Below are 25,179 nucleotides of genomic sequence, written 5' to 3'. Positions count from 1 at the left end.
TCCACCCACACCGCCTTGTTCTCACGCTAAATACCTGATCCTCTGCAGAGCCCTCGTGGTTTTTGTTCTCAAGGCTTTTGAATTACTGTAGGTGGGCCGTGTGTTGACGTATTCAGCCGTAGCTCTATTATCAGCGTTACGGTAGGAGAGGGGTTAAAAATGACGTAGAGGCACACCTCCGGCTTGGAAGGACACCAGTCGGCCCGAGGAGGCACCTCAGCACCAAGGACAGGCCGGCCAGACTGCCTCCTCCGGCCGCAGCGGCGGACGCAAACTCTCAGTCCGGAGATCCCTGTACCGACGGTGTTTAACGGCGTCTCTGGCGGGCAGGATTCATCGTTTTTGCCTATCGAGCAGGTAAAAGAAAAAAAAAACAGTCAGTATGATGCAGTTAGAAACGCGTCATGTGTGGATAACGTTTGATTGGGATTTTTTTCATCTCCGCTTTATTGCCGCATGAACTCTGTCACCCCGGTTAGATGGGAAGCCATTGCTTGCCTTGTGGCTTTGTAAATACAGTGCTTTCAGCCAAGTGGATTTTTTTTCTTTAACAGATGATGTGGCAGCGCCTTTTTCTCCTCGTCATTTGCTTCTGCTTGTACAGTCGGTGTTGCCAGGGATACATAAAGCCATAACCATAACACCTATATAGTAAAGCTCAATCTTTGCGTGCAGGATTCTGTTCTGTCAGAGGGGTATGGAGATAAGCACATAACATGTATGCCTGATTCATCTGTTTCAGCTTGGATGATGCCCCTTTGAGAGAGAGAGAGAGAGAGAGAGAGCTGATTGCAAATTGAGCTCTAACAAGATTTCAACATGTCAAGCGCTCAGAGGGACAATGGCTCTGCAAACTCAGCAGAAGCCAAGAAAACAGACGTGAGAATAAATGAGAAGAAATGCTGTAAGTAAACTCCCAAGTTGCCAACAATTAGATTTGACCAAGTTATTCCACATGACTGCAGTAAAGGTCTACAGGTGCACTTGTAATATAAAACTTTGCATTGTTCATTTTGGACTGATTTCACACATTGTCTCTAAATCCCCTCTCTGTGACACTGAAGCTCCTTCATTTAGACTCCAGCCCACAAAAGACACTCTCTGAGAGAGTGATTCTCAGTAGGAAAGAAAAGAATATAAATTATGACCAGTGATGTAAAAATACTCTGTTACACCTTCTGTGGTTTCCACTGTTCTTAAGGAAATTGCTTTTCTCTCCCAGGACGTTTCTTCTACTAATTTGTTCAGATGCTGCTTTTAACCCCAGTCCACACATGGTATTTGTGTCTAAAGAGACATAATTATTTTTGTCCAGTTCGCACATGACCTAGTTATTACGTTGTCCTAAGTTTGTGGTCTTAGTTATGTCTCAGTTGTGGTGGAGTAAAACCTAACTACAACCTAACTTTCCAAGACGCAGTAAATTTACTTCTGTTTTACTTCATTTCTCCTCGTTATACAGCATTTTCTGTCATCTTCTAGGGTCAGATATTATTTCCACGGAACTGTGTAGGACTTTAATTAATGTGCATGGATATGTTTCCTGTGCAGCGTGGGCTTCCTATATGACGAATTCTCCGACAATGATCGTAATGATTGGCCTGCCCGCGAGAGGGAAGACCTACATGTCAAAGAAACTCACACGTTACCTCAACTGGATAGGAGTACCAACAAAAGGTAGCGCACAGCATGAGACAAAAGCCTGCCTTCCTTCTTTGTGTCCCAACTTTAAAATTTTAAAAAGTTCACTGCTCACGTTTCAAATTACAGTAGAGACATGTGAGGTGGTGTCTTCAACTTTTCTTAGCTACATGGGTGCCACATTCAGCTTTTTAGTGCAGTATATTGTAGTTTATAACTTGCATATTTAGCAGTATTTAATAAATATAAATAAATATAAATATAAATAAGTCTGAGTGTATCTAAACAACATTCAAACAACAGTAAAGATATTTGCTTGTTCATGTCAGAGTATCTCAGAATAAGAGACAAAATTTAGGATCAGTCAAGTTGTAATAGTTGTAATTACTAACAAAACCAGTGACTTCAAACAGTCACAGCGAGGGCGATAGTGTGTTAACGTCATTTGTTCATTTTGCAGTGTTTAACTTGGGCGTGTATCGCAGAGAGGCAGTCAGAGCTTACAAGTCCTACGATTTCTTCCGCCACGACAATGAGGAAGCCATGAAAATAAGAAAGTAAGATCCGCTTTTACAAATGTGCTCATGAAAATGGGACAATCACATATCATCTGTCTCGCAGCAAGGGAAGCTGTAGCATCGCCTCTGTCTGAGTATCACATTTCTCTCAGTCAACATGAGTCTGTTTGGTATTCTGCAGCCTCCACTGCTGCATCAGTGACTAAGCTGTTTTTTAGGCCAACACTCAATATTCAGTTGGGGGTCAGCGCAGTGTTCATAGGTACACAAACACATCACATGACAATCGCAACATCGCATGACCAACAAATCCTTAGAGTTCTTAGATTGTGCTGAGATAAACTAAAAATCACTGCTAATTTCTCCAAATAGAGGAATAAAGAGCATAGCTGCATCGTCTTATCTGGTGGCAGTAACTGAAATGGGGTTTGTCGTGCATGGCTATCATAAAAATGTGACAGGCTCTTGACAGCATCCCAGTGCTGAATTCTGACCTAGATATTAAACAAGCTGCTGCCGCTGTCACTCTGACGCTGACACAAGCCCGCTGGGTTGCTGCATCGGCGTCCAACCTGGATCAAACAGCTGCTGTGAATAATTCTGAGAGTTTGTCTTCTTGCTCTTTCTGACGCATCACCCGGGTGCGGGTTAAAGGAACAGTCAGACATTTTGTGAAATGTGATTATTTGCTTTTTTTTTCTGAGAGTGAGATGAGAAGATTTACACTCTTAACAGTAGACACAGGAGGTAGACCAACCATCACCCGTTAGCCCACTAAATTAACTTGTTTATATTGTTTGTTTAAACTGCCTTAGCTTCATATTTTATCCTTACAGATATGCGAGTGGTATCAATGCTGTCATCTGTCTCTCAGCAAGAAAGAAAATTTGCATTACTAGATTTGGGACAATGTAGTGTTGTTCTCCTCATTGAATCACACCCATCTGCCCTCCATAGAGACTTACTTAGTGCCCTTTATGCCTGGTGACTGGTAGGGCAACAACAAAGGCTAGCCACATCTGTCTGTTCTATGCCAGAGTCTTTATAGTACCCCAGGTGCGGTTCAGGGTCTTCAGCTCTCCCTCCACACTGCCAGGTGTTCTTGGGTGGGACTCTTTTGTCCAGTGAAGGCCAGTTGTTGGTGATGTTGTTCTGCTCACTCCAAATGGCGTCATTCTCATGATGATGGTTGCCATGTTGTCTTGTTTGTGCGGGCTGAGTGGGCCAAAATAGTCTTAGTATTTTCAGCAGGCTCTTTGTGTAGAAGGTTGACAGCTTGTGGAGATCGCTTTCTGTCATTCCCCAACATTCAGAGCCATGGAGCAGGGTGAACAGGACGTAGCGTGGTGCTGGTGCTGTACTGGGCTGACTTCCAGACAGACAAAAACAACCAAAAAACACTTTTAAAACTGTTCACAGAAAAGCCTTGATTACTGAGAGAGGCACGTGACACCTACAATGTCTGCATGGTTTGACACCACTTGGAGGAGATGGGATTTTGTTTTGTTTTTTCGGTGTGGTTTGAGATAACTAATTATTTAACCCAGTTGGCATGCACAAACCCCATACAAAACAATACCACAAATAAGACAGAAATCTTTTTTAGATTGCCTGTCTAGTCACTGAGCAAAGGCAAAAGCAACCACTAACTGAATAACATAAGGCTGAGAATAAAGATCTACATGATACCTACAATATAATTATAATGAAAGAGAATTTCCTGCTGAAGCTCTCAGTGAGACCTGTTTCCTCTCTCTCCTGCAGACAGTGTGCTCTGGTAGCTCTGCAGGATGTGAAGGCATACCTGACGGAGGAGGGAGGTCAGATAGCGGTGAGGACTCTCTGCCTATCTGTCCATCTGTCTTCCTGTCTGTCTCTCTCGCTCTCTCTTTATTGGCTCATTCCCAAAAGATTTGAAATATCTAGAACAGACAGAAACACATCTGGCTTTAGAAAAGTCGTAATCCTAAACTGTCCTACAAACATTTTACCTCAGGAAACCCACGTTGTACAAGAGAAAAATCTTCTTTGCCCCATCGTCTTTTTATCAGGTTTTTGATGCAACAAACACAACAAGAGAAAGGCGAGACCTCATTCAAGGCTTTGTGAAAGAGAATGCATTCAAGGTAAGATTGGCAGGATTTACATAACTCTTGCTGAACAGTGGCCATTGTGATAATTACAAGATACAGGCACATTAAATTAGCTTTAATTTCCCAAGAGTCAGACACCTTTAAAGGCACCATCAGGTGTATCTGAGATGCCAGTCTAAGTTTAAAAAGAGTCATTAAGTCAGTGAGCATATTCGTTGATGTCACTTACAAAGCATACCAACCACAGATTTCAACCTATCACTGGTAAGAAGAAGATTGTGTTATTTATTGTTTCAACATAGTCTGATTTGAAATTGAATTGTAAACTAAAGTTGTTTTTTTTTATGCAAAAGTAGATTTAGTCTAGAAGTACACTTGAGGGAGTTATGTGGAGTTTTTGACCATGAGCACTGAACTGAACTGAACAATATGGATAAAAAATCATATTGCCATTATTTTATAAATGTTACAATTGCAATATAAGTAAGGCTTTTAATTATTGAATTTCATTTTAACTGAAAAAGAAATGTTGATGATATGATTTTTTTCTTGGGTCTATACCAAACAAGCATGTTTCCTTACATCTGGAGAATACGATTCGTAGGCTTGGGGCATCTCTATGACACTGCAATGCTTCATTTGTAATTGTACTTTGTCACACATTTTATCTGTTTGGATATTGCACTTTGGATGTTGCAGTTTCGATTATATTTTAATTAATTGTTCAGCCCTATTACGGACCATATTTTTACTAATGGTCCTTGCTTTGTTTGTATCTTGTACACCACATGATTCACATCCCTCCTACCAGTATAGTGCTTTTCCACTGACTGAAATATAGTTTCAGGAAATGCGAGGAAGAAGAGGACTGCCAGTTGGCAAACACTGTTATAAATAATTCAGGTTTCAAAAATGTTTATTTTTAAATCAATTAATGTTTAGAGGAAGAAAATACACAGGTTTGTTAGGCGTTAAGAGCATGCACAATGCTCTGTGAGAAATAGTGAATGTAATCATAATAATTTTGAACTCGACAGGGCGCAATTAATCTCTGACTTAGAAACTGGGTGATAGTGTGTCATAATGTCGACTCAGTGGTGAGTTTCAGAAAGCCTTAGCATATGTTGACCTCTGAGCTGCTCTCTTTCCAACAGGTGTTCTTTGTGGAGTCAGTGTGTGACGACCCAGAGGTCATTGCTGCTAATATTCTGGTATGATCTTATGTCACCTTATGGGACATTAAGGTTTGACTGTGACTGTGGGTCAAACCCATAAGCTATTAATATTCACTTTATCTGCAGCATTATGTGAGAACTGCATTGCTTGCCCACATTGTTTGGATGTGTTTAATACTTTTAACAGGAAGTGAAGGTGTCCAGTCCCGACTACCCTGAGAGACATAGAGAGAGAGTAATGGATGACTTCCTTAAACGAATCGAGTGCTACAAGGTTACTTACCAACCGTTAGATCCTGATAACTACGACAAGTAAGAACTGATCAGATCTTACTGCTTCTTTTTATCTATATAAGGCATAACATTTAAAATATATATTTAAAATACTACTGGATTACTCCTGTGAAGCTAACTTTAGGAGATTTTCTTGAATCACACCTTGCAATGCACAAAATATACACTAGATGGTGACAGTAAACAAACATTTAATTCCCCTGCATGACTCATTGCCACCTGCAGGGACCTGTCTTTCATTAAGGTGATGAATGTGGGCCGGCGTTTTTTGGTGAACCGGGTGCAGGACTACATCCAGAGTAAGATCGTCTACTACCTCATGAACATCCACGTGCACTCTCACTCCATCTACCTGTGTCGGCACGGAGAGAGCAACCACAACGTCGAAGGCCGCATCGGGGGAGACTCAGAGCTCTCTCCTCGAGGGAAACAGGTATGATTGTCCGTTCTCTTCCATAAACCTCGTTTTATGAAGTGCAAAGCCAGTGTCTTCTGAAAAACCCAATTATAAGTCCCTCTCAGGGTGATGGCTCATTGGGAAAAGGTGTACTTAACTTCAATATTATGAACACCTGAGTCCTGACCTTTATTACATTTAATTTTCTTCATTTCCCTTTTTCTTGTCTCTGTCCACTGAACATTAATTTACCATTTGATAAAAAGAATGAATCAAGGATAGATGATGAACTGACATCTAATTGGAAATCTTTCTCTGTTTCCCTCCCGTCCCAGTTCGCCCACGCCCTGCGAGATTTCATTGAGGAGCACAAACTGTCAGATTTGAAGGTGTGGACGAGCCAACTGAGGAGGACCATCCAGACAGCGGAGGAGCTGGGGGTGCCTTATGAACAGTGGAAGATACTCAATGAGATCGATGCTGTCAGTACTCTGTTATCTAACTTGCCACAACACGATTACACTTTCATGGAGTTCCATTGTAGATAGACAGAAACTGACACAAACTTGCATAGTTTGAGACACATTGGTGATAGAGTAAAAAAAAAATTCTGATCCTCCTGAGAGTAAAGTAATACACAACAAAAGTGGAAAAAGTATCTGTGTAGAGCTAGGTAGGGAACTGCAGAACACTAAAATATTTAAGCCCTTTTGTTCCTTTCCATGAATGAACCAACATCCTGAGGTGAAACAAAAGACGTCAAGAAGTTTGAAAAGACACTGGTTACAGTAAAGAAAATGTTCTGCAGGCACTCTTTGGCAACAAGGAGAGAAGTTCCAGGAAAAGTCTTTATTTAGTCAGGCATCAATCAATGGTGTAATCATCTGTTTTTACTATTTCCGCCCCGATGAAGATCCTGTGAGGTTGAAACCGGTCAGTGGTTTGACTATTATGCCTGAGTAAGTAAGGATTTTTCATATAATTTCTCTCCCTGCTCTCGATGCTGGACATTTTCTTTTCTGTGTCCTATGTTTTTTATCTTTGACAGCATCTTAATGTATCATAAGAATCTGCTACTGCAAGTGTTCATTAGTCTCTAAGTAGGCTCTGTATGGTTGAATTCCTCATTCATGCTTTTGACTCAGCATTATTTTTAGGCCTCTAACTTGAGAACAAATGTTTTGTTATCCCCTCCCTCTCAGGGTGTGTGTGAGGAGATGACCTATGAGATGATCCAGAAGACATTCCCAGAGGAGTTTGCTTTGAGGGACCAGGACAAGTACCACTATCGCTACCCAGGAGGGGAGGTAACCTGGTGCCTCCTAACCTCCTTCCATCCCACAGTGTACAGATATTTCTGTTTTAATCAGGGGTCTAGTCAGGCTCAAACACACATGCATTTCATTCCATCATCAACAACAGAATTTCTCTCACTGTTTTCTGTTCTACTGCTACTAGAAATTGTTAAAGTTCATGGGTAACTTAATGTTTTGTTTTCAAAAATAGCACTCTACATTTAGATCGAACTTGTCTTTTCTGGCTCAACAGTCCTACCAGGATCTTGTTCAGCGATTGGAGCCAGTTATCATGGAGTTAGAGAGACAGGGCAACGTGTTGGTCATCTGTCATCAGGCTGTGATGCGCTGTTTGCTAGCTTACTTCCTGGACAAAAGTGCAGGTAGACAAACACATGCATCAGTTCAGTACACACAGAGCATAAGTTTTATGACCAGTGTTCGCTCACACACGCAGATATTCATGTGTGGTTTGTCGCTTTTCTTCCCCCCACAGAGGATCTGCCATACATGAAATGTCCGCTCCACACAGTGCTTAAACTTACCCCTGTTGCATACGGTAGGTTTTAATGTTAGATACTCGAGTTTACACCATGACTGATCTGTGCTCATTATCTCATGTAAATATGTTCTATCTTATATCTTGTAGGTTGTAAAGTGGAAATGTTTTATCTTAATGTGGAGGCAGTAAACACACATCGAGACCGGCCTCTTGTAAGTTGCTCAGATTCAAGCTGAAAGATCACATTGCTGCATAAATGTGCTTTCAGCGTTGTTGAATTAAAGCCTCCAGTGTTGTCACATGTGCAAAATATTTGTGTATTGTTTACTTACACAGAAATAATTCAGAAATTAACTAACAAATCACAACCTCTAATCCAAAGTCTAATGGGCTCTTGTTTGTTGTGTCCACTAGTTCAGTGCAATTACAATGCAATCACACTTCATCCCCTATATTTGAGGCCTTGCTTCCTTGACCCCCTTTCTTATACTCCTGTTTTGCTACGTCCCTTTTATCTTTAACCTTAATTAATCAGCCTGGCTTGAGCTGTGAGCTAATGAATGTGAAATAAGTTGTTAATATTTTACCTTGATTGAAGCCCTGGCTGATTGTGCTACCTTGCTTGGCTGATTTTATCATTATCATTGCTCTGGTTGCATTCTGATATTATGCTCAGAGACTACAGAGCTTGTGTATGTATGAGAACCCTCTCTGAAATCTTTCTTTCTTTTAAAAGGTTAACTCTCTTGATTTAGGAAGGTGTTGGTCTATCTGTGTGATCAGGGTTGTCATTTAACGTGGCTTCAGTTGTCTAACATGTTGCCGTGAATCCGTGTGGATAAGACGGGCTAGTTTGCTTGGCTGTGTCTGGTCAGGTGTCCCCCTGGTGTTGTGTGTTCCCAGATCATTTTTCCCCCTTAACACCTGCGGTATTTCATCTCCTACCAGGGTAAAATCCCGAGGGACTCTGCTCTCATACATCGGCGGAATAGTTACACCCCCTTGTGCCAGTCACGACCAGGTCAAGCGTCCCAGGCTCTACAGCGCAGGCAACCAGCCCTGGCTACCGCTCGCCCCCACCCCATCAGCTCTGATGCCAGAGGGACGGCAAAGCCAAGTTAGTGAAAGAGTTACAGGCTCCCCCTTTAAATTAGTCACCGTCCACGTGTAAGCAGTCACCTCCCACCACCAGTTGTAACCCTGTGTTTGGCATCCCCTCGTTTTTGGATCCTCCCGATGATTTAGTGTCTGTGTTGAATCTGACGTACATGGAACCCATCTCTCTATCTGTCTTTCTCTCTCGGATCTGTTTTGGATCTTGAACAGGTTGCTCTCTTCCTTTAATGTTGTGGCTGTCAGATGTTTGTCTTGCATGACCTCTGCTTCACCACTGGGCCGTCTCCAGCTTGAATATGCAGAACAGCATGTTTCTTATATTTGCTGAGGGAAGCTCCTTATGAGTGGGATATAAAAGACACACAAACTTCAAAGACATCTTGCACTGTTCTGTGGCAAGTGATCAAAATACACATAGTAAACATTATTACCTATACATAATCTTTTAAAGTGATAATTCCATTTTTTAAAAATGAAACCCATTTGAGAATATTTAAGGGCAAATTGATATAATACATAAATGACAGATTTGAAACCTAGAAAAGGCGTTTACATTTAAAAATGCATATTCATATTTGTATGTGTTGTGTATTTGTTGGCCTTGCCTCGTGGGTACAGTGCTTCAGCCCATCTCCACATTTCTATCTATGTCTCTCTTTCTCCACTTTCTCCCACCCTGTCTTACAGCCCCGCATAGGAAGCAGTTGTCTGTGAGTATTTTTGGAGACTTGGTACATGTAACCAATCCTTCATTTTCTTTCCCATAATTCAACTCATGTCATGTGAACCTATGTCAACATACCTCACTGTGATAACATATTATGTTATCACAGTGAGGTATTTTTTTATGGTTTTCAGTCCTTGAGTTTTTCTAACCTTCCATCACCTTTTGCACAGTCAAAGCCGCTTTCACCTCAGTGGCCTTATCAAGAAGAGTCTATCAGGCTGATTCTTTGGTAGTTAATAAACTGCTGCAATAGTGAAAGCGACCAGTAAAACTCTTTTATGACAGTATTTATTAACTTGGATTATATATATATGTAAATAGTAAAGTCATGGTAAACAAGTAACATATACTATAGACACATTGAATTATGGTGATTCAAGAGTGATTCAGTGTTTATTAAACTTAAGTGTACAAAATTATTATTTGGATCCAATCGTACACAGGGTCAGAAAGTGATTAATAATTATTCACTTCTTGAGTATGTGCAGAAGAAAGGCCTTCAGTATTGTGACTTTTTACCACATTTTACTTAATGACCTAATTTTTCAAGTAGGAACGTAAGACTCCTGAGCTGCCCTGGGAAGCTATTAGTTTTCCTCGAATAGGATTTGCTGCTGTAAGGCATTAATTTGTGAATGTCAATGACATTTTCTTTTTTCTTGAAGGAGTCCCTGTGCGAAGGAATCGACTTTGACAGCCCCGAAGAATCTAGTGGCTGTGTCCGCTTCTGAGTGAAGATGAGAGCCTCTTTTCTTCATGGCACAAATGTGGGGCAGAAGTTTTGGGTTCAGTCATGACTCAAAAGATGGAGGTTTTTTTTTTGTTTTTTTTTTTTTTTGTTTGAGAAACCACATTTTGGGAAATCATGGTCAGAGTAAGTGTAAGATGAAGTTAAAGAACAGTGACACAAGGTCATTTTTGTTTGTCTCAACCTCCTGTTTGTCTTTACTCTGCATGCTGAGGCTTTGAACTTGAAGCCTTATCATTAGTATCATAAACTCCTCTGCATGTGCATCAGAGATCAATCAACCAACAGAACATACTGTTATTACAAAACTGGCAACTAATCCTAGTTGTACTGTAAATAATACAATGCCTTACTGAACATTGAATATATTGGTAGAATTAGCTCCTCTGTATGCCTCTGAATGTAACAGGTTATGCATTATTATGATGAAAATCAATTTTCCATATTGCAAACAGAACATGTTATTAAAGCAGATGCTGTAAGATATTTTTATAATACAAGTCCACTCATCTACCATGTACAATCTGTAGTTGTGATTCTTATCGTGTAATGTATTCCTAAGCCATCATCTGTTATGTCTTATGTTTATAGATTTGAGAGAATGTACTCATCTGGTTCTGAAGGAGATTAAAACACTGTTATGGAAGGATTTTATGTGTTCGAGAACACACTCCATTGCTGGACATGTTATATACCAGCGGTAGATAAACAAATGTATTTTTCTGTCACAAGCTGCCATTTGCAAACCAAATGTATTAAGCTGGTATTATCTGTCACAGTGTACACTAAATGGAAAATGTTTATTTGTTAATCCATTGTTCTTTATGCTTGTGTATTCTAGGAAGGGATTTTGTGCAACAAAAACAGAACATGTTGAAGGTATGTTAGCTGTTTCTTGACACTTGTATTCACGTTATCATACTGGCCAAAGTTTGTTTCAATTGCTTTATGCAAGTGTATCTTTTCTCCTGAAATTCTCTGTAACATCAGCCATTTTTATTTAATAATAGACAGTGGTACAAGTTTCATTCTTTGACTATGTAATGTTTGACTGCCCTGCTCAGAGCAGCCTACTTGTGCCTTTTTAGCAGACAATAAAAGTGGGTTTGATGTGATTTTTATACCTGGCTGCACTGACAACACATTGAGAGGATACATTCTTGACCAAAACCTTTTTGTAATGAACCCCAGAAAACTGTGGCACACAAATCACTAAAAGCTGAAATGTTTCATTACCTCTGATGAACTGCAAAATGCAAATTAATTAAATTACTTTTATCTGCCATTTGAAACCCATGATTTCTCTTCTGAATGATGATGTTTTTGAGAGAATCTCTGATTGACCCAAATACATCCAGTCACTTTTTAAGCACACCTGTACTAAGAAGGCAACTGGGCCAGGTGGCATCTCTCCAGGAACATGTGCAGAAGATCTAACATCAGCATGGTGCCCTATCCTCCAAAAATACATGGACCAAGATCCCCACCCTTTGGAAGAAATCAATTACTACACCTGTCCCTAAAAAAACCCTGCCAAAAAAATTATTTTGGGGATATACATATTGTATAAAGAATGTAACAATTTGTCATGTACTTCTCTTAATTTAAAGTTTGTATGAGGTATGAGGTCCTTGGGAATTGAATTCCTAATTTCTTTGGAAATCAACACAACCTTTAAAAATAATGGACCTGTAAAATAAAGAGTTCTACCCAAAATGGTATGAAAGAAGCCACATTTTTATGGAACTCAGTTCTCAAAAAAACTTATGTACTCATATTTTCCACAATGAGTTATTTAATTTCAGTGTTAACATTTGTGAAAGTTCATTCTAGGGTTTGGGAAGAGTAAATTCACAAAATACTCATAAAATATGTGCACTGGCAGAAGGCCTTAGATGAAATATGGCACATATCAGTGTCTGCTTTAACACGATCATTATTACTATAGATACCATAATAGATATGTTTGGATGTGATTTATCATGCTCTTACCTTGTGGATAACAACAGAGTGTAAACTTTACAACCCCCAAACAACAATATGATCTAAATCAAGATTGTGAGATGTTCACCTAATCTAGGTCAATTATTTTGACTGGGCAGATATAGGCTACAGCTTGTGCTTGTGCTTATTCCTTGCATAAATAATGCACACTTGCTGTAACTTCAGCTCCAAAACAGGGTTGTATCTATTAGACAATTTACGGTACAAGATAGCTAGCGTCATGACGCCATAGGAACGTAGAGTGACGTTCCACACATCAGCGGTCTCAGTGGATGTTTATTGTTTGAGGCAGGGCTGCAGTCAACGGAAGGTGAGAAAAATAAAACAACTTGACCCGATATCATACAATTTAATGTGTTCGGTTCTATGTAAAATTGTCGCTTGGTAGAATTTACCAAAGTTTACTCGGATGCGAAACGCTCTGAAAAAAATTGTCCAGTTAACGCCAAGCTAATGATCAGGCTAGCATGCTATGGTTAGCTGATGGTACATGATAGAGTTAGCTGTCCGTTAGAATCAGCGTTAATTTGTGTTAACTGTGCGTCTTTCGTACATTTACAGAATAAATTATACAAACTCCGTGACTATTTGTCGAGTTAAATGACAAGGGGCTCTACATATAGCTGTATATTTCTTGCCTGGCAGTGAGTTCCTAGCTTAGCCCGCTATCTGTGTGTTAGGCTGAGTTAACTGCCAGAACAAAGAAAAATAAAACAAAGCAATGTCGCTGTCAGGTCTTTTTTTACTCTACTGTTGCTGTCCATCAGCAATTTCATTGTTATACCAGCGCTATTTAGAAAGCAGTACTATAATATAACAGGGAGCGCAGTATAAGGTATTATGTTGGTTAACTAATACAATTAACCGATGTATGCTAATGTAGCTTATCGTTACATGATAAAGCAGCTAAATTCCGAGCTGCATAACTTTAAATAACCCCAACAACAACATAATTATGAATAACGTACATTTCATTACCAACTCGAGCAGGCAGCAGTTTGGTTTTCTGAAAAAGTAAAATCACGATTAAGTGATTCAAAGTATTTAAACCCCTCAACGATGCACTAGTTCGATAGATTACATAGTACAGACAGGAAGTAAATTGACTTAAAAAGTCTAGCTGTATGAGTATGACTCGAAGCTGGGACACCTTGTATAATTTAATGCATAATAGTTCATCATGGCGTGTGGCCCCTCTCCAGTCCCAATTTGTGCCTCACAATCACTGTTTTTATATATTTAACCTTTTGCACTGATGAATTTAGGTACTATTTTAGTTCAAAGATAAATTAAACTGTAACCAACGCGGTAGATTTTTACTCTACATTTAAAGGATTCATTTGACATTTTCCATAACCTTGTCACTTATCCTGCCATTGCAACAGCTCCAGACAGAGAATTAGGAATGTTAATCTATTTAATAATCCCTTCAAAATGAACATACAGTTGAATTACCACCTCTCTATAGCAATTTCATTATACAAATTGAACATTATCAACTCTTTGAAGGAGGATTTTTTTGCAGGGTTGTTGTACTTGACTACATTAGTTTTAGCTGCACCTTAGTTATTGTGCCAACGTTTTGTTAGGTTGATATCTTTTTGTTGGTCAAGGAAGGAGCTCTTTGCCCTACCTTTTTAAAATACATAGTTGTGTGTTAAAAGCCTTTCTCAAGTAAAAGCCATGCCTCAGTTGGGGTAAATATTTGAAAGTCTATAGAAAATGTTAAATGATACTAACACGCTGCCTTTTGTTTACTTCTGGACTAAAAGTAACCAGTTATCTGTCTTTCTATTATTGAATTGGTAAATTGGAAAAACTAAGATGTTTTCTGTTGTGTCTCAAAGATGAGAAAACTGTATTTACAGCAAATACATAGACTATCTTCATCACATTACAGCACAAGTTTGCTTTTAATTTGTCTTAAATGTAAAATATAAAGCAAAATCCTGTTTACCCATAAAATTTTTTGACAGGTATTTTCTTTCTGCTTTGACTTAACTTCAGATTTGTCTTTGCAGGTAGGATGTTGAGGCTTCGCTGTAAGACCAAAAATGGGAGCCACATAATGCAGGGCCTGACTCATCAGTCCTGTGTCCAAGAGCTGAAGAGTAAGGTGGAGGAGCTGACTGGTATCCCCTGTGATGTGCAGAAAATTATGGTTGGTTACCCGCCCTCCAGCCTTGATCTTCGAAATGGTGACGCTCATCTCAAGGATTACCCCATTAAGTCTGGTATGTTGTCAAACTTTGATTATACAGACATAACATGGACCATATTCACACCATTCATTGTTGATATTATTTTATTACTTTCATGTTGTAATATGCAGAATTTTCCTAAAAAACAATGTATAGGTTCATATAAAAATAATCCCTCTTAATCATGTTTAACCCACAACCAATGTGTGGTGATTTATCTGCAGAGACCCTGCCCTGTATTTTCTTATATTGTTGGCAGTGGGTGTGTAGCCCCCAGCCAGTAACAGCTCGCAGGGTGTGAGGACCAGGTTACATCTCTGTCTCTGTCTCTCTCCTCGCTCTCTGTCAGTGTAATTGGAGTTGCAGGTCTGTTTGTCTGTTTAACTGAGGGCAGGGCTGCATTCATTTAAAATCTGGCAGTGTACCTGGCACCTTAAGGTGAAACCTGGTTCACTTTAGTGATTGTACTTTGACATGGACAAATGTCCGGCTGGATTACGTTGCAGCAGCTGTTTGTGGTGACCAAGTACACCGTTCTCCCTCTATACTGCACCAGTTCCAAAGATTGTTATTCCTACATATCATTTATACCCAAAAACATGGCAAAATAAGCCACAGGTGTAAAAATACTGGAGTTATTGTGTACACACACACTCAAGATTTTTTTGAGACATTTTTAATGTGTGCACAAGTTTCAATTGAATAGCTACAAACAAGTTTTTCCTCTCTATTCTGTCATACAAAGTCTGACCACGCTGAATGTGTCATCCTCTACAGGAGACACACTCATTGTTGAGGAAGAAAAAAACAAGCCAAAGCCTCAGGATCATCCCACTGTGACTAAAGCACCACGCCTGGAAGCCTCCCCCATGCTGGCACGTCGAGTGGTCCCAGCTGACAACTCCTGCCTCTTCACCAGTGTGTATTATGTGGTGGAAGGAGGGGTATATGACCCTGCTTGTGCTCCTGAGATGCGAGGCCTCATCGCCCAGATTGTGTCGAGTGACCCTGCAGCATACTGCGAAGCAGTGCTGGGAAAGACCAATGAGGAGTACTGCTCCTGGATAAGACGTGACGACACCTGGGGAGGAGCCATTGAGGTGTCCATCCTGTCCAAGTTCTACCAGTGTGAAATCTGTGTGGTGGACACTCAGACAGTCCGAGTGGATCGATTTGGAGAGGATGCTGGCTACCACAAACGCGTGCTGCTCATCTATGACGGCATCCACTATGACCCGCTGCAGAAAGAAACCCCCGGCTCTGACACCCCGCCCCAGACTATCTTCTCCACCACAGACGACGTAATCCTGGCCCAGGCCCTAGAGCTGGCAGACGAGGCTCGCCGCAAGCGCCAGTTCACGGACGTAAACCGCTTTGCATTGCGCTGCATGGTGTGCCAGACGGGCTTGGTGGGACAAAAGGAAGCTCGTGAGCATGCCAAGGAGACAGGCCACACCAATTTTGGGGAAGTGTGAACATTGTTCTATCTTTGTCCCCCCCAAATACACCCACCACCAAACCTGTGCCCCATGTCTGGCAACTCTGTTGGTCTGTCTGTCTGTCTGCTTGTGTGATCCTCTACCTCACATCGTCCAGCGACATCTATGGAGAATCTGCAGACACTGTATTCAGCCTCTAACCTGCTTCAGTATTACTTTTTAAACTGCTGTCAGTTCTCAAAGTCAGAAACGCTACTGCAGTGCTCCGATGTCATTAAACCGTCATGTTAGTCTGTTAGCAATGGTTTCAAATCTGTTCAACCGGGTCCAGGAAAATATGCAAATAATTCTTAGGATTTGTTTTAATCTGTTATGATTACTCTACCAATAGCGGCTGGTATGTTGTCAATTAGAAAAAGCACCAACTTGCCAATACTTACCTTTGACCGACTGAACTTATTTATGTGATAAAACCTCCACTATCTTGCTCTAAGCAGAGTTTAAAACAACCACTAAGAACTATTTGTACTATGATGTGGTCCTACTCACTGTTGTCTTAAGCGCAGCACACCAAGTTTGACTGTTATTCATCCTGTTGGTTATGTAGCATGGTTTTTCTGTTTGTTTGTTTAATTTCTGTTGTGGACAGAGGTTTGTCAGAAACTCTTCCAATACTTACAACTGATAATTTAACTTTTGATGTCCAAATTGCTCAGCACAGGTGGGCTGTGTTAATGCTAAGCTGGAATCATCTCCATACAAATGTGCTGTTTGCGACATCACCTTGAATTTTTCTGAGCAGTGGCCAGTGAGATTGCGGTTTGAGACTGAGGTTATGCATTTTGAAATACAATATCATGTTGCAAATTGTGATTATAAAATTAGCCTAATTAGTTAATGTGGGACTTTTTACCCTTTTTTTGATGTTGCAACATCGTTTATCAGTGAGCTTGTTTTAAATGAAACAAAAATATATATATATAAAAAATAATGGTGCTGAAAACAAACTATTTTACAAATTCTGTAGCGCTTTGTTTTTCTCCATCGGTACGACAGGTTTTCAGGAGTGTAATTTTTAATTCTACAGTGTAATTTTCAGATGTCATGCTGTAAAAACTAATCTCTTTGAAACAGGTTTTTTTTGTTTGTTTGTTTTATATTGCTGCATTTTGAAAACCACTTCAGTGGTCATGGGAGGTGTTTGAGCATTGCATTTCAGAACACAAATCATGGCGAGATGGGAATGTACTGACGCTGTGTGAGAGAAATCCTGCTCAGTGCTGTTCAGGTACGGCTTTGCTAATCAACATTAACTAGACACTAACCTTTTACCTTTTCAATTGTCATTTTTCATCTCACATTTGCAGCCCAAGAGTAACACAAGTCGGGGTGTTTGAGATCTGTGAGTAAAGCTTATTAATCGGTTTAATTTGTGGTGCTTGTCCAGAAAAATTGCCACTCTGTTCCACTGTCTGTTCCACTGTATGTTTTTGCACAACTGGAGGATGTTCTCACATTTTCAGCTAAAGTCAGGCATCATCTCTTTGCTTATTCCTTTAATACTCACTGCCTATAAGGACGAAGCATGCACTTATTTATGTTCAACATCTGGTCAAAAATGTGTAAATGGAGAAAGTTATTAAAGATATTTGTGGGATTAGTTTTTTTCCATGAAGCTCAGTTTATTATGCAGAATCAATATTTCTGTTCCACATTTGTGGTGGCAATATTGGTTCTGAGGTGTTGCCAAAAATAAGTTTGACAATGGAGGACTTGATTGGGATTTTCTTTCAGATTTTCTTTTGGTTCAGACTCTGAGATGATGTTGCAGGAATAAATGAAAGGCAAAGCAAAAATGTCAAATTGCTCCTTTGTTTGAATGTGAATTATTATTATTTTTTCCTTCATCTGTTACCTTAGGTAGTTTATTTTTATTTTAACAGTAATAATGGATTAATCAGCTTGCATTACAAGTGAAACTATGAAATGGCTTTGTTTTTTTGTATTAACCGAGTTCTCATGACTCTTCAAGGACAATAACAATGAATGTCGCACACAAAGCACTACAGAACAACTGGATTTACTTGATTTTTTTCAGTGTTGTGTCACAATTAAAAGTTATAGCCGATTGTAGTGTGTATGAGTCGTTCTGTACATTTCGATTTGCATAGCAATTTAAAATTTTCCTAATTTATAGTTTGCTCCATATCTGTGGTGATTTTTATAATTCTACTCTATTTTGTGTTCATCATCAAAGAGATGGATGTTAAATATTATTTAAATATCCAGTGCTTCACCATTCTCTCTAAATTAATATAAAACCTTTACAGGAAACTAATAGCACAAAATCTTAAAAACTTGAATGTATATTTTTTAAAAAATATTTGAAACCATGGGACAAATGTGGGTGACTTTGTCAGATGACAGATACCAGTACATAACATAGATATAACCATCTCATCATCAACAACTCATGTTGACAATCCATGTCCACAGGAGGTCAACCCCAGTTGGTGAAACAACAACTGATCCTGTGCCATCGTGGTGGGATTAAACTACCTACATGTTATTTTAAGAACCATCTACCCTTTCTTAATAGGATCTAAGATTTGTTCACGCACTGTTTGGCCAACTGTAGCAGCTACCACAAAGAGGCCATGTGGAGGATGATAGTAAACAATTTCAATTAGATTTTTGGCCCAAACTAGTTTGTCTTTATCAGGATGACGGAATATTTTTATATATGTTTTGTAAAGCTTTATATGTTTTTTTTAAACTGCGCATATGGGTTCAATTGGATACATCATCATTAGTATTACCTAACCCTAATACTAAACCCTCTACGCGCGGTCACGGGCCACGGGAACGAGGATCTTTGCTATCTTAATGCGGACGCTGTGTGCTGTGTTAAATTAAAGGTAAAAGTGAATAACTGACTCTAAGCCGAGCCTTCATTTTCACACAGTATATTTTGCCTTTGTGGTTTAGCGTTGTATTTATCACTTGTCAGCCTTTGTTCTCGAGGGTTTTTTTATTATTATTATTAATATATTAGCCACCTGAAGTTCCCAGGGATGCTGATCATCTTCTCCTCCGTCCCCCACAGGCGCCAATGAAGGACTGTTCAATAACTGTTAACAACTGTTAAATAAATCGAGTAAAAAAAGTATATTTGAGACCCTTAAATCCACTATCAGGGGCAATAAAGCTGCTGTACCTAATTACAGTATATCTATGTTACAAGATCATGCTTATTAGCTTGGCCAATCAGCGTTTTGTTAGCTGACGTATGTCGTCATTGGCCACGACGTGTCACCTCATTGGCTACGATTTTCTGGGAGGAGCAGAGAGAGGCAGATTTAAATCAAGTTTGAACTAGCAGCTCTGTTTGCCAGTAGTATGAGAAAACGTGCTTACCGAAGAGGTCGGTATGCTAAAACAAACTCCGGAGCTGCTTTGTTGTCGTTAATGAAGAGATCTGGGTGCTAAAACAAACTCTGGAGCTGTTTTTTTTTATCGAACACGAATGAGACTGGACGCTGAACACAACTTCGGTGCGAAGGTGAGGCACACAGTTAGCGGCTAGCATTAGCATTAATGTTATCGGACAGCGTCAGCATTACCAGCTAGCGTTAGCATTAACGTTATCGGAGAGCGTCAGCATTAGCGGCTAGCGTTAGCATTACCTTGTAATGATATCGTTTAATTCTATCGCGTGGATAAGAGTGTGTTTGAGTTTCTATGACTGCGGCGTCCCTGACACGAGTTGTGGGCACATAATATGGACAGTTGCGATCACAATGGATTCTTGTTTATTTGTGTAAATCCCTGTTTGTACTTGTTTTCACTTTACTGACATTTTGCGTCTCTTTGTCATTTGTTGTTACATCCCGGTCGTTTTAACTCAATTTATGGTGGCTTATCATGTCGTCATGACCGGTTTTTGGCCATTTGTGGTGATTTTATATTTACCTCAACCTGAGTGTTTTACACCTGGGTGTTAGCACTAGCATTAATGGCAGGCGTTAGCATTAGCCTTATCTTTATGTCTTTGGGGCTTTGCCCCTTTTTGTCGTCTGTATTTGCGTGGCTAAAGTGTGTGCTCCATCGTGGTCATTTTAAGTCAGGTTATGGCAGATTATCATGCCGATGTGATCATTCTGTGTCTATCTGTGCTTTATTGCATCGTTTTGTATTTCTAGCTGGTTGTTTTACATCATATTGTGTAGTTTTGTGTCTATTCCTGGCCATTTAACGTTTCTTTGTGGCGATTTTGTGTTTCATTGTGGCATCTTATTGTGACCGTTTTGCGACTTTAGTGTGTCTTTGCAGCGTTTTGATAGTAATCTGTTCATAGTCATCAATTGATCCCCTGTTATGTAAATTACTGATTAGAAATTTGCTTGTGGTGACTTGAGTCTGACCTCAGTTTTGAGTTAAATACAAGAATGAAAACCAGATTTTAACTCTGTGTTCCTCCACAAGTTTTAAGACACAAGACTAAGTCACGATGTATGAGCGGAAATATTAAAAACTAATTCAAAAGTTGCTTTTCTTTCTGAGATCAAGTCATATTCTAGTAATTAATTTATTCACCTCAAATCTCAAACTATGATTGTCAAGGTTATAGTGTTAAGTTTTCAGTGTTGTATTCTTCTACACTGTTCAAGTTTTAGAGGTGAACTATTCTTTATTAATGAGGTTATTTGTTTTTCAAGTGTTGTACTTGTGTTTTCCAGGTTTACTGGTTCAGCTGCTGCAGCCTGGACAGAAACACCAGCTCTCACAAAACAAACAGGTATGTGTCCTAAAGATTTACCCAGTCTGAAAATGTGTTGATGAGCTGAATTGTATGTTAGTAACAGTGTCGTTGTTTAAAGCCTTTGTATTTAATGAGTTTAGTATTGAATATAATAATGACTGGTTAATCATGTCTATAAATTGTCAGAAAATAGTGGTAGTTAGAATAATTTTTAAAAACTACAAATAGTTGCTAATTAATTTTCTGCCTGTGGACTGAAGTATAAAAATGTAATTAAAAATACCAAAAGTTAAAACCCTGCTTGAAACCCTACTTAAATGAAAGTTTTTATTATGCAGCTCACAGTAATATACACGATTCCTCCAGTGATTAGTCGATTAACAATTAATATAATCATTCTAGTCAATTTTTCCCAAATACTTATTGTTATTGATTCTAAAAGATGTGATGCTTTTCTCTCTTCCTTGCTCTCTCAACCGAATTTAGTTCAAATTTTAACTGACTTTGGAGATACAAACATTTCTATCCACTGCTGTTGTGTGAATATCAGGAGCTGGTGGAGTCAGTTCTCCAGTCAGAGCAGCTTCTTCTGTCTTTGTGAATTTGGTGTCTTTTACTTCTCCATCTTTTGACAGTTTGAAGTTCAACACCCAGAAACTATCTGTGCTTTTATTTTGATGTGTTAAAAGTGACGTCTTTACATTAATGTTTGTTGCCTTTTTCTCCACAGGATTCAAACTTCAACCATTAAATCATAGAGACGAGAGCGAGATGAAGAAATTTCCAGAAGGTCAGTATTGGTTTATTCTTTTCAGTCTGACTCTGTCACTATCTCAGCTGCAGTTTGACACTTTAAAATCTCTTGTCTGGAACAAATAGCAACAAATTAAAGCTGCTGTAACTTACAAGTTTTAATTAGTATTTTTCAACAATGTAGCTGTAAAATAAAGTCTAAAAGTCTTATATGTATAATAATATGTATAGCAGAATACCTATAAATAAAACTAAAAATATAAAAACTTAGAGACCTTTTTAATAAATAAGTTTAAAACATTTAGTATTCAACCTTTAACAATAAGTCCAGGAATTAAGCATGAAACCTGTAAAAATGTTGAACTTAATTTTAAAAAAAAAAGGTTTAAACAGTAACAAACGCATAAAACAAGTACAAAACCTTAAAAAACAGATTTAAGAAATTAAAACTTCAGAATCATGATTTTTTTCTCAAAATAAAATACAATAAAATGATTTGTACAACGTCAGTTTCAAAATAGAGAAATTACTTTATTCCAGACATTTAACAACTCACAGCAAAGATAATGACAGACGTTTGACCACAAGGAACACTCACTGGTTAGGGTTAATGTAGTTATGAGCCCATTTTCCAAAGAGGAACATGTCTACTGAGCATCTTTGTGATCATTGAACTGCTTGTGATACAATTATCAATTAAATAATTGTATCATAAGCAGTTGAATGTTCTCACAGGTGCTTAATAAAGACATATTAGTCTTTGGAAAATGTGCCCATGGCTACATTACAGATGGTAGGGAAAAACAAAGTGTTTTCACTTGCTCAACAGGAAACAACACTGTTGACAGCAGTTAGATGTTGCAGGTCTTTTATTCACAGCCTCGTAACACTTGTTTTCTGTCATCCACTTCAGGTCTTCAGCTGCTGTCTTCTTCCCCTGCAGAGACAAGAACACGTGTTAATCACATTTTTGGACATATTTTCATGCAGTACCGTACTACAACAAAGGAACTAACTTAAAGCAGTTATCTTACCATTGTTCTCCACAGCTCAGCACTGCTACAGTGTTTGTGGGTTAGGTTAGATTTTGTGTTAATCAATTCATTTTGATATTTTGCCATCTCAAATAGTGCAATATCAGTACTCCAATCGATAACTGTGTATATAGCCCTGTTTATACTGTTCATGTTGTTATACATTATCTTATTTTATATCTTGTCTTGTTTATATTGTGCCTTTTTATATTTTTGCTGCTGCAACACTGAAATAGCTTACTCTTACTCAAATAAATTTTTTTGAACACTGAATATGTTGTTGATCTATTTAATATTGTATGAAAGTGAATTTGTTATTTGTTCTGAAGGTTAAACTTAAGGTTAAAGTTTTGTTTAGAGACATGTTAGTAGGGTTACAGGTACAGCTTTTTTGCCTTTCTATGCTACGACTTTTTGACACATTTTTTGACCACTTTTGAAGCCTTACTATACTATGACTTTTTTGGACCATTTTTCATTCCTTACTATACTATGACATTTTTTGATGGTTTTGGAAGACCTACTATACTATGACATTTTTTGATGGTTTTGGAAGACCTACTATACTATGACATTTTTTGATGGTTTTGGAAGCCTTACTGTACTATGACTTTTTTTGATGATTTTGGAAGCCTTACTATACTATGACTTTTTTTGACCATTTCTCATGCCTTACTATACTATGACTTTTTTTTGATGATTTTTGAAGCCTTACTGTACTATGACATTTTTTGATGATTTTTGAAGCCTTACTATACTATGACTTTTTTTGAAGCCTTACTATACTATGACTTTTTTTGACCATTTTTGAAGACTTACTATACTATGACATTTTTTGACCATTTCTCATGCCTTACTATACTATGACTTTTTTGATGGTTTTGGAAGCCTTACTATACTATAACTTTTTTTGACCATTTTTGAAGCCTTACTATACTATGACTTTTTTTGATGGTTTTGGAAGCCTTACTATACTATGACTTTTTTGACCATTTTTAAGCCTTACTATACTATGACCATTTTTGACCATTTTTGAAGCCTTACTATACTATGACTTTTTTGACCTTTTTTGAAGCCTTACTATACTATGACTTTTTTTGATGATTTTTGAAGCCTTACTATACTATGACCTTTTTTGAAGCCTTACTATACTATGACTTTTTTGACCATTTTTAAGCCTTACTATACTATGACCATTTTTGACCATTTTTGAAGCCTTACTATACTATGACTTTTTTGACCTTTTTTGAAGCCTTACTATACTATGACTTTTTTTGATGATTTTTGAAGCCTTACTATACTATGACCTTTTTTGAAGCCTTACTATACTATGACTTTTTTTGACCATTTTTGAAGACTTACTATACTATGACATTTTTTGACCATTTCTCATGCCTTACTATACTATGACTTTTTTGATGGTTTTGGAAGCCTTACTATACTATGACTTTTTTTTGATGATTTTTGAAGCCTTACTGTACTATGACATTTTTTGATGATTTTTGAAGACTTACTATACTATGACATTTTTTGATGGTTTTGGAAGCCTTACTATACTATGACTTTTTTTGACCATTTTTAAGCCTTACTATACTATGACTTTTTTTGACCATTTTTGAAGCCTTACTATACTATGACTTTTTTTGACCATTTCTCATGCCTTACTATACTATGACTTTTTTTTGATGATTTTTGAAGCCTTACTGTACTATGACATTTTTTGATGATTTTTGAAGCCTTACTATACTATGACTTTTTTTGACCATTTCTCATGCCTTACTATACTATGACTTTTTTTTGATGATTTTTGAAGCCTTTCTATACTATGACTTTTTTTGACCATTTTTCATTCCTTACTATACTATGACTTTTTTGGACCATTTTTCATTCCTTACTATACTATGACTTTTTTTGACCATTTTTAAGCCTTACTATACTATGACTTTTTTTGATGATTTTTGAAGCTTTACTATACTATGACTTTTTTTGACCATTTCTCATGCCTTACTATAATATGACTTTTTTTTTGATGATTTTTGAAGCCTTACTGTACTATGACATTTTTTGATGATTTTTGAAGACCTTACTATACTATGACATTTTTTGATGGTTTTGGAAGCCTTACTGTACTATGACATTTTTTGATGGTTTTGGAAGCCTTACTATACTATGACTTTTTTTGACCATTTTAAAGCCTTACTATACTATGACTTTTTTTGACCATTTTAAAGCCTTACTATACTATGACATTTTTTGACCATTTTTGAAGCCTTACTATACTATGACTTTTTTGACCATTTTTCATTCCTTACTATACTATGACATTTTTTGACCATTTCTCATGCCTTACTATACTATGACTTTTTTGATGGTTTTGGAAGCCTTACTATACTATGACTTTTTTTGACCATTTTTGAAGCCTTACTATACTATGACTTTTTTTGACCATTTTTGAAGCCTTACTATACTATGACTTTTTT

At 38.1% G+C, this 25,179-nt stretch overlaps 3 protein-coding genes across 4 annotated transcripts in view; 2 read left to right on the top strand and 1 right to left on the bottom strand.

Moving 5' to 3' along the window:
* Window positions 1–54: 54 nt before the first annotated feature.
* LOC108888066 (6-phosphofructo-2-kinase/fructose-2,6-bisphosphatase 2) lies at window positions 55–12,222 on the top strand. The gene is given in 17 exon segments (XM_051074437.1): window positions 55–357; window positions 743–904; window positions 1,552–1,677; window positions 2,102–2,198; window positions 3,924–3,990; window positions 4,211–4,285; window positions 5,407–5,463; window positions 5,615–5,739; window positions 5,947–6,154; window positions 6,454–6,600; window positions 7,321–7,425; window positions 7,667–7,796; window positions 7,910–7,972; window positions 8,063–8,127; window positions 8,864–8,920; window positions 8,922–9,032; window positions 10,424–12,222. Coding segments are annotated over 16 exon segments (1,584 nt in total). The 5' UTR covers window positions 55–357; window positions 743–819; the 3' UTR covers window positions 10,490–12,222.
* Window positions 12,223–12,712: 490 nt separating this feature from the next.
* yod1 (YOD1 deubiquitinase) lies at window positions 12,713–18,279 on the top strand. The gene is made up of 3 exons (XM_018683850.2): window positions 12,713–12,820; window positions 14,532–14,744; window positions 15,489–18,279. Exons 2-3 carry the CDS (start codon window positions 14,537–14,539, stop codon window positions 16,184–16,186), a joined length of 906 nt encoding a protein of 301 aa, XP_018539366.1. The 5' UTR covers window positions 12,713–12,820; window positions 14,532–14,536; the 3' UTR covers window positions 16,187–18,279.
* Window positions 18,280–22,206: 3,927 nt separating this feature from the next.
* kif17 (kinesin family member 17) overlaps window positions 22,207–25,179 on the bottom strand; it is a 29,479-nt gene continuing 26,506 nt past the window's right edge. For both annotated transcript variants that reach the window (XM_051074271.1, XM_051074272.1), the window contains one exon: window positions 22,207–22,602. The gene's annotated coding sequence lies outside the window, so the exon portion shown is untranslated. The remainder of the gene's footprint in view (window positions 22,603–25,179) is intronic.

Source organism: Lates calcarifer, linkage group LG12 (assembly GCF_001640805.2).
Source record: "Lates calcarifer isolate ASB-BC8 linkage group LG12, TLL_Latcal_v3, whole genome shotgun sequence".
Classification (NCBI taxonomy): domain Eukaryota; kingdom Metazoa; phylum Chordata; class Actinopteri; family Centropomidae; genus Lates; species Lates calcarifer.
This window is presented reverse-complemented; position numbering and strand designations above follow the sequence as displayed.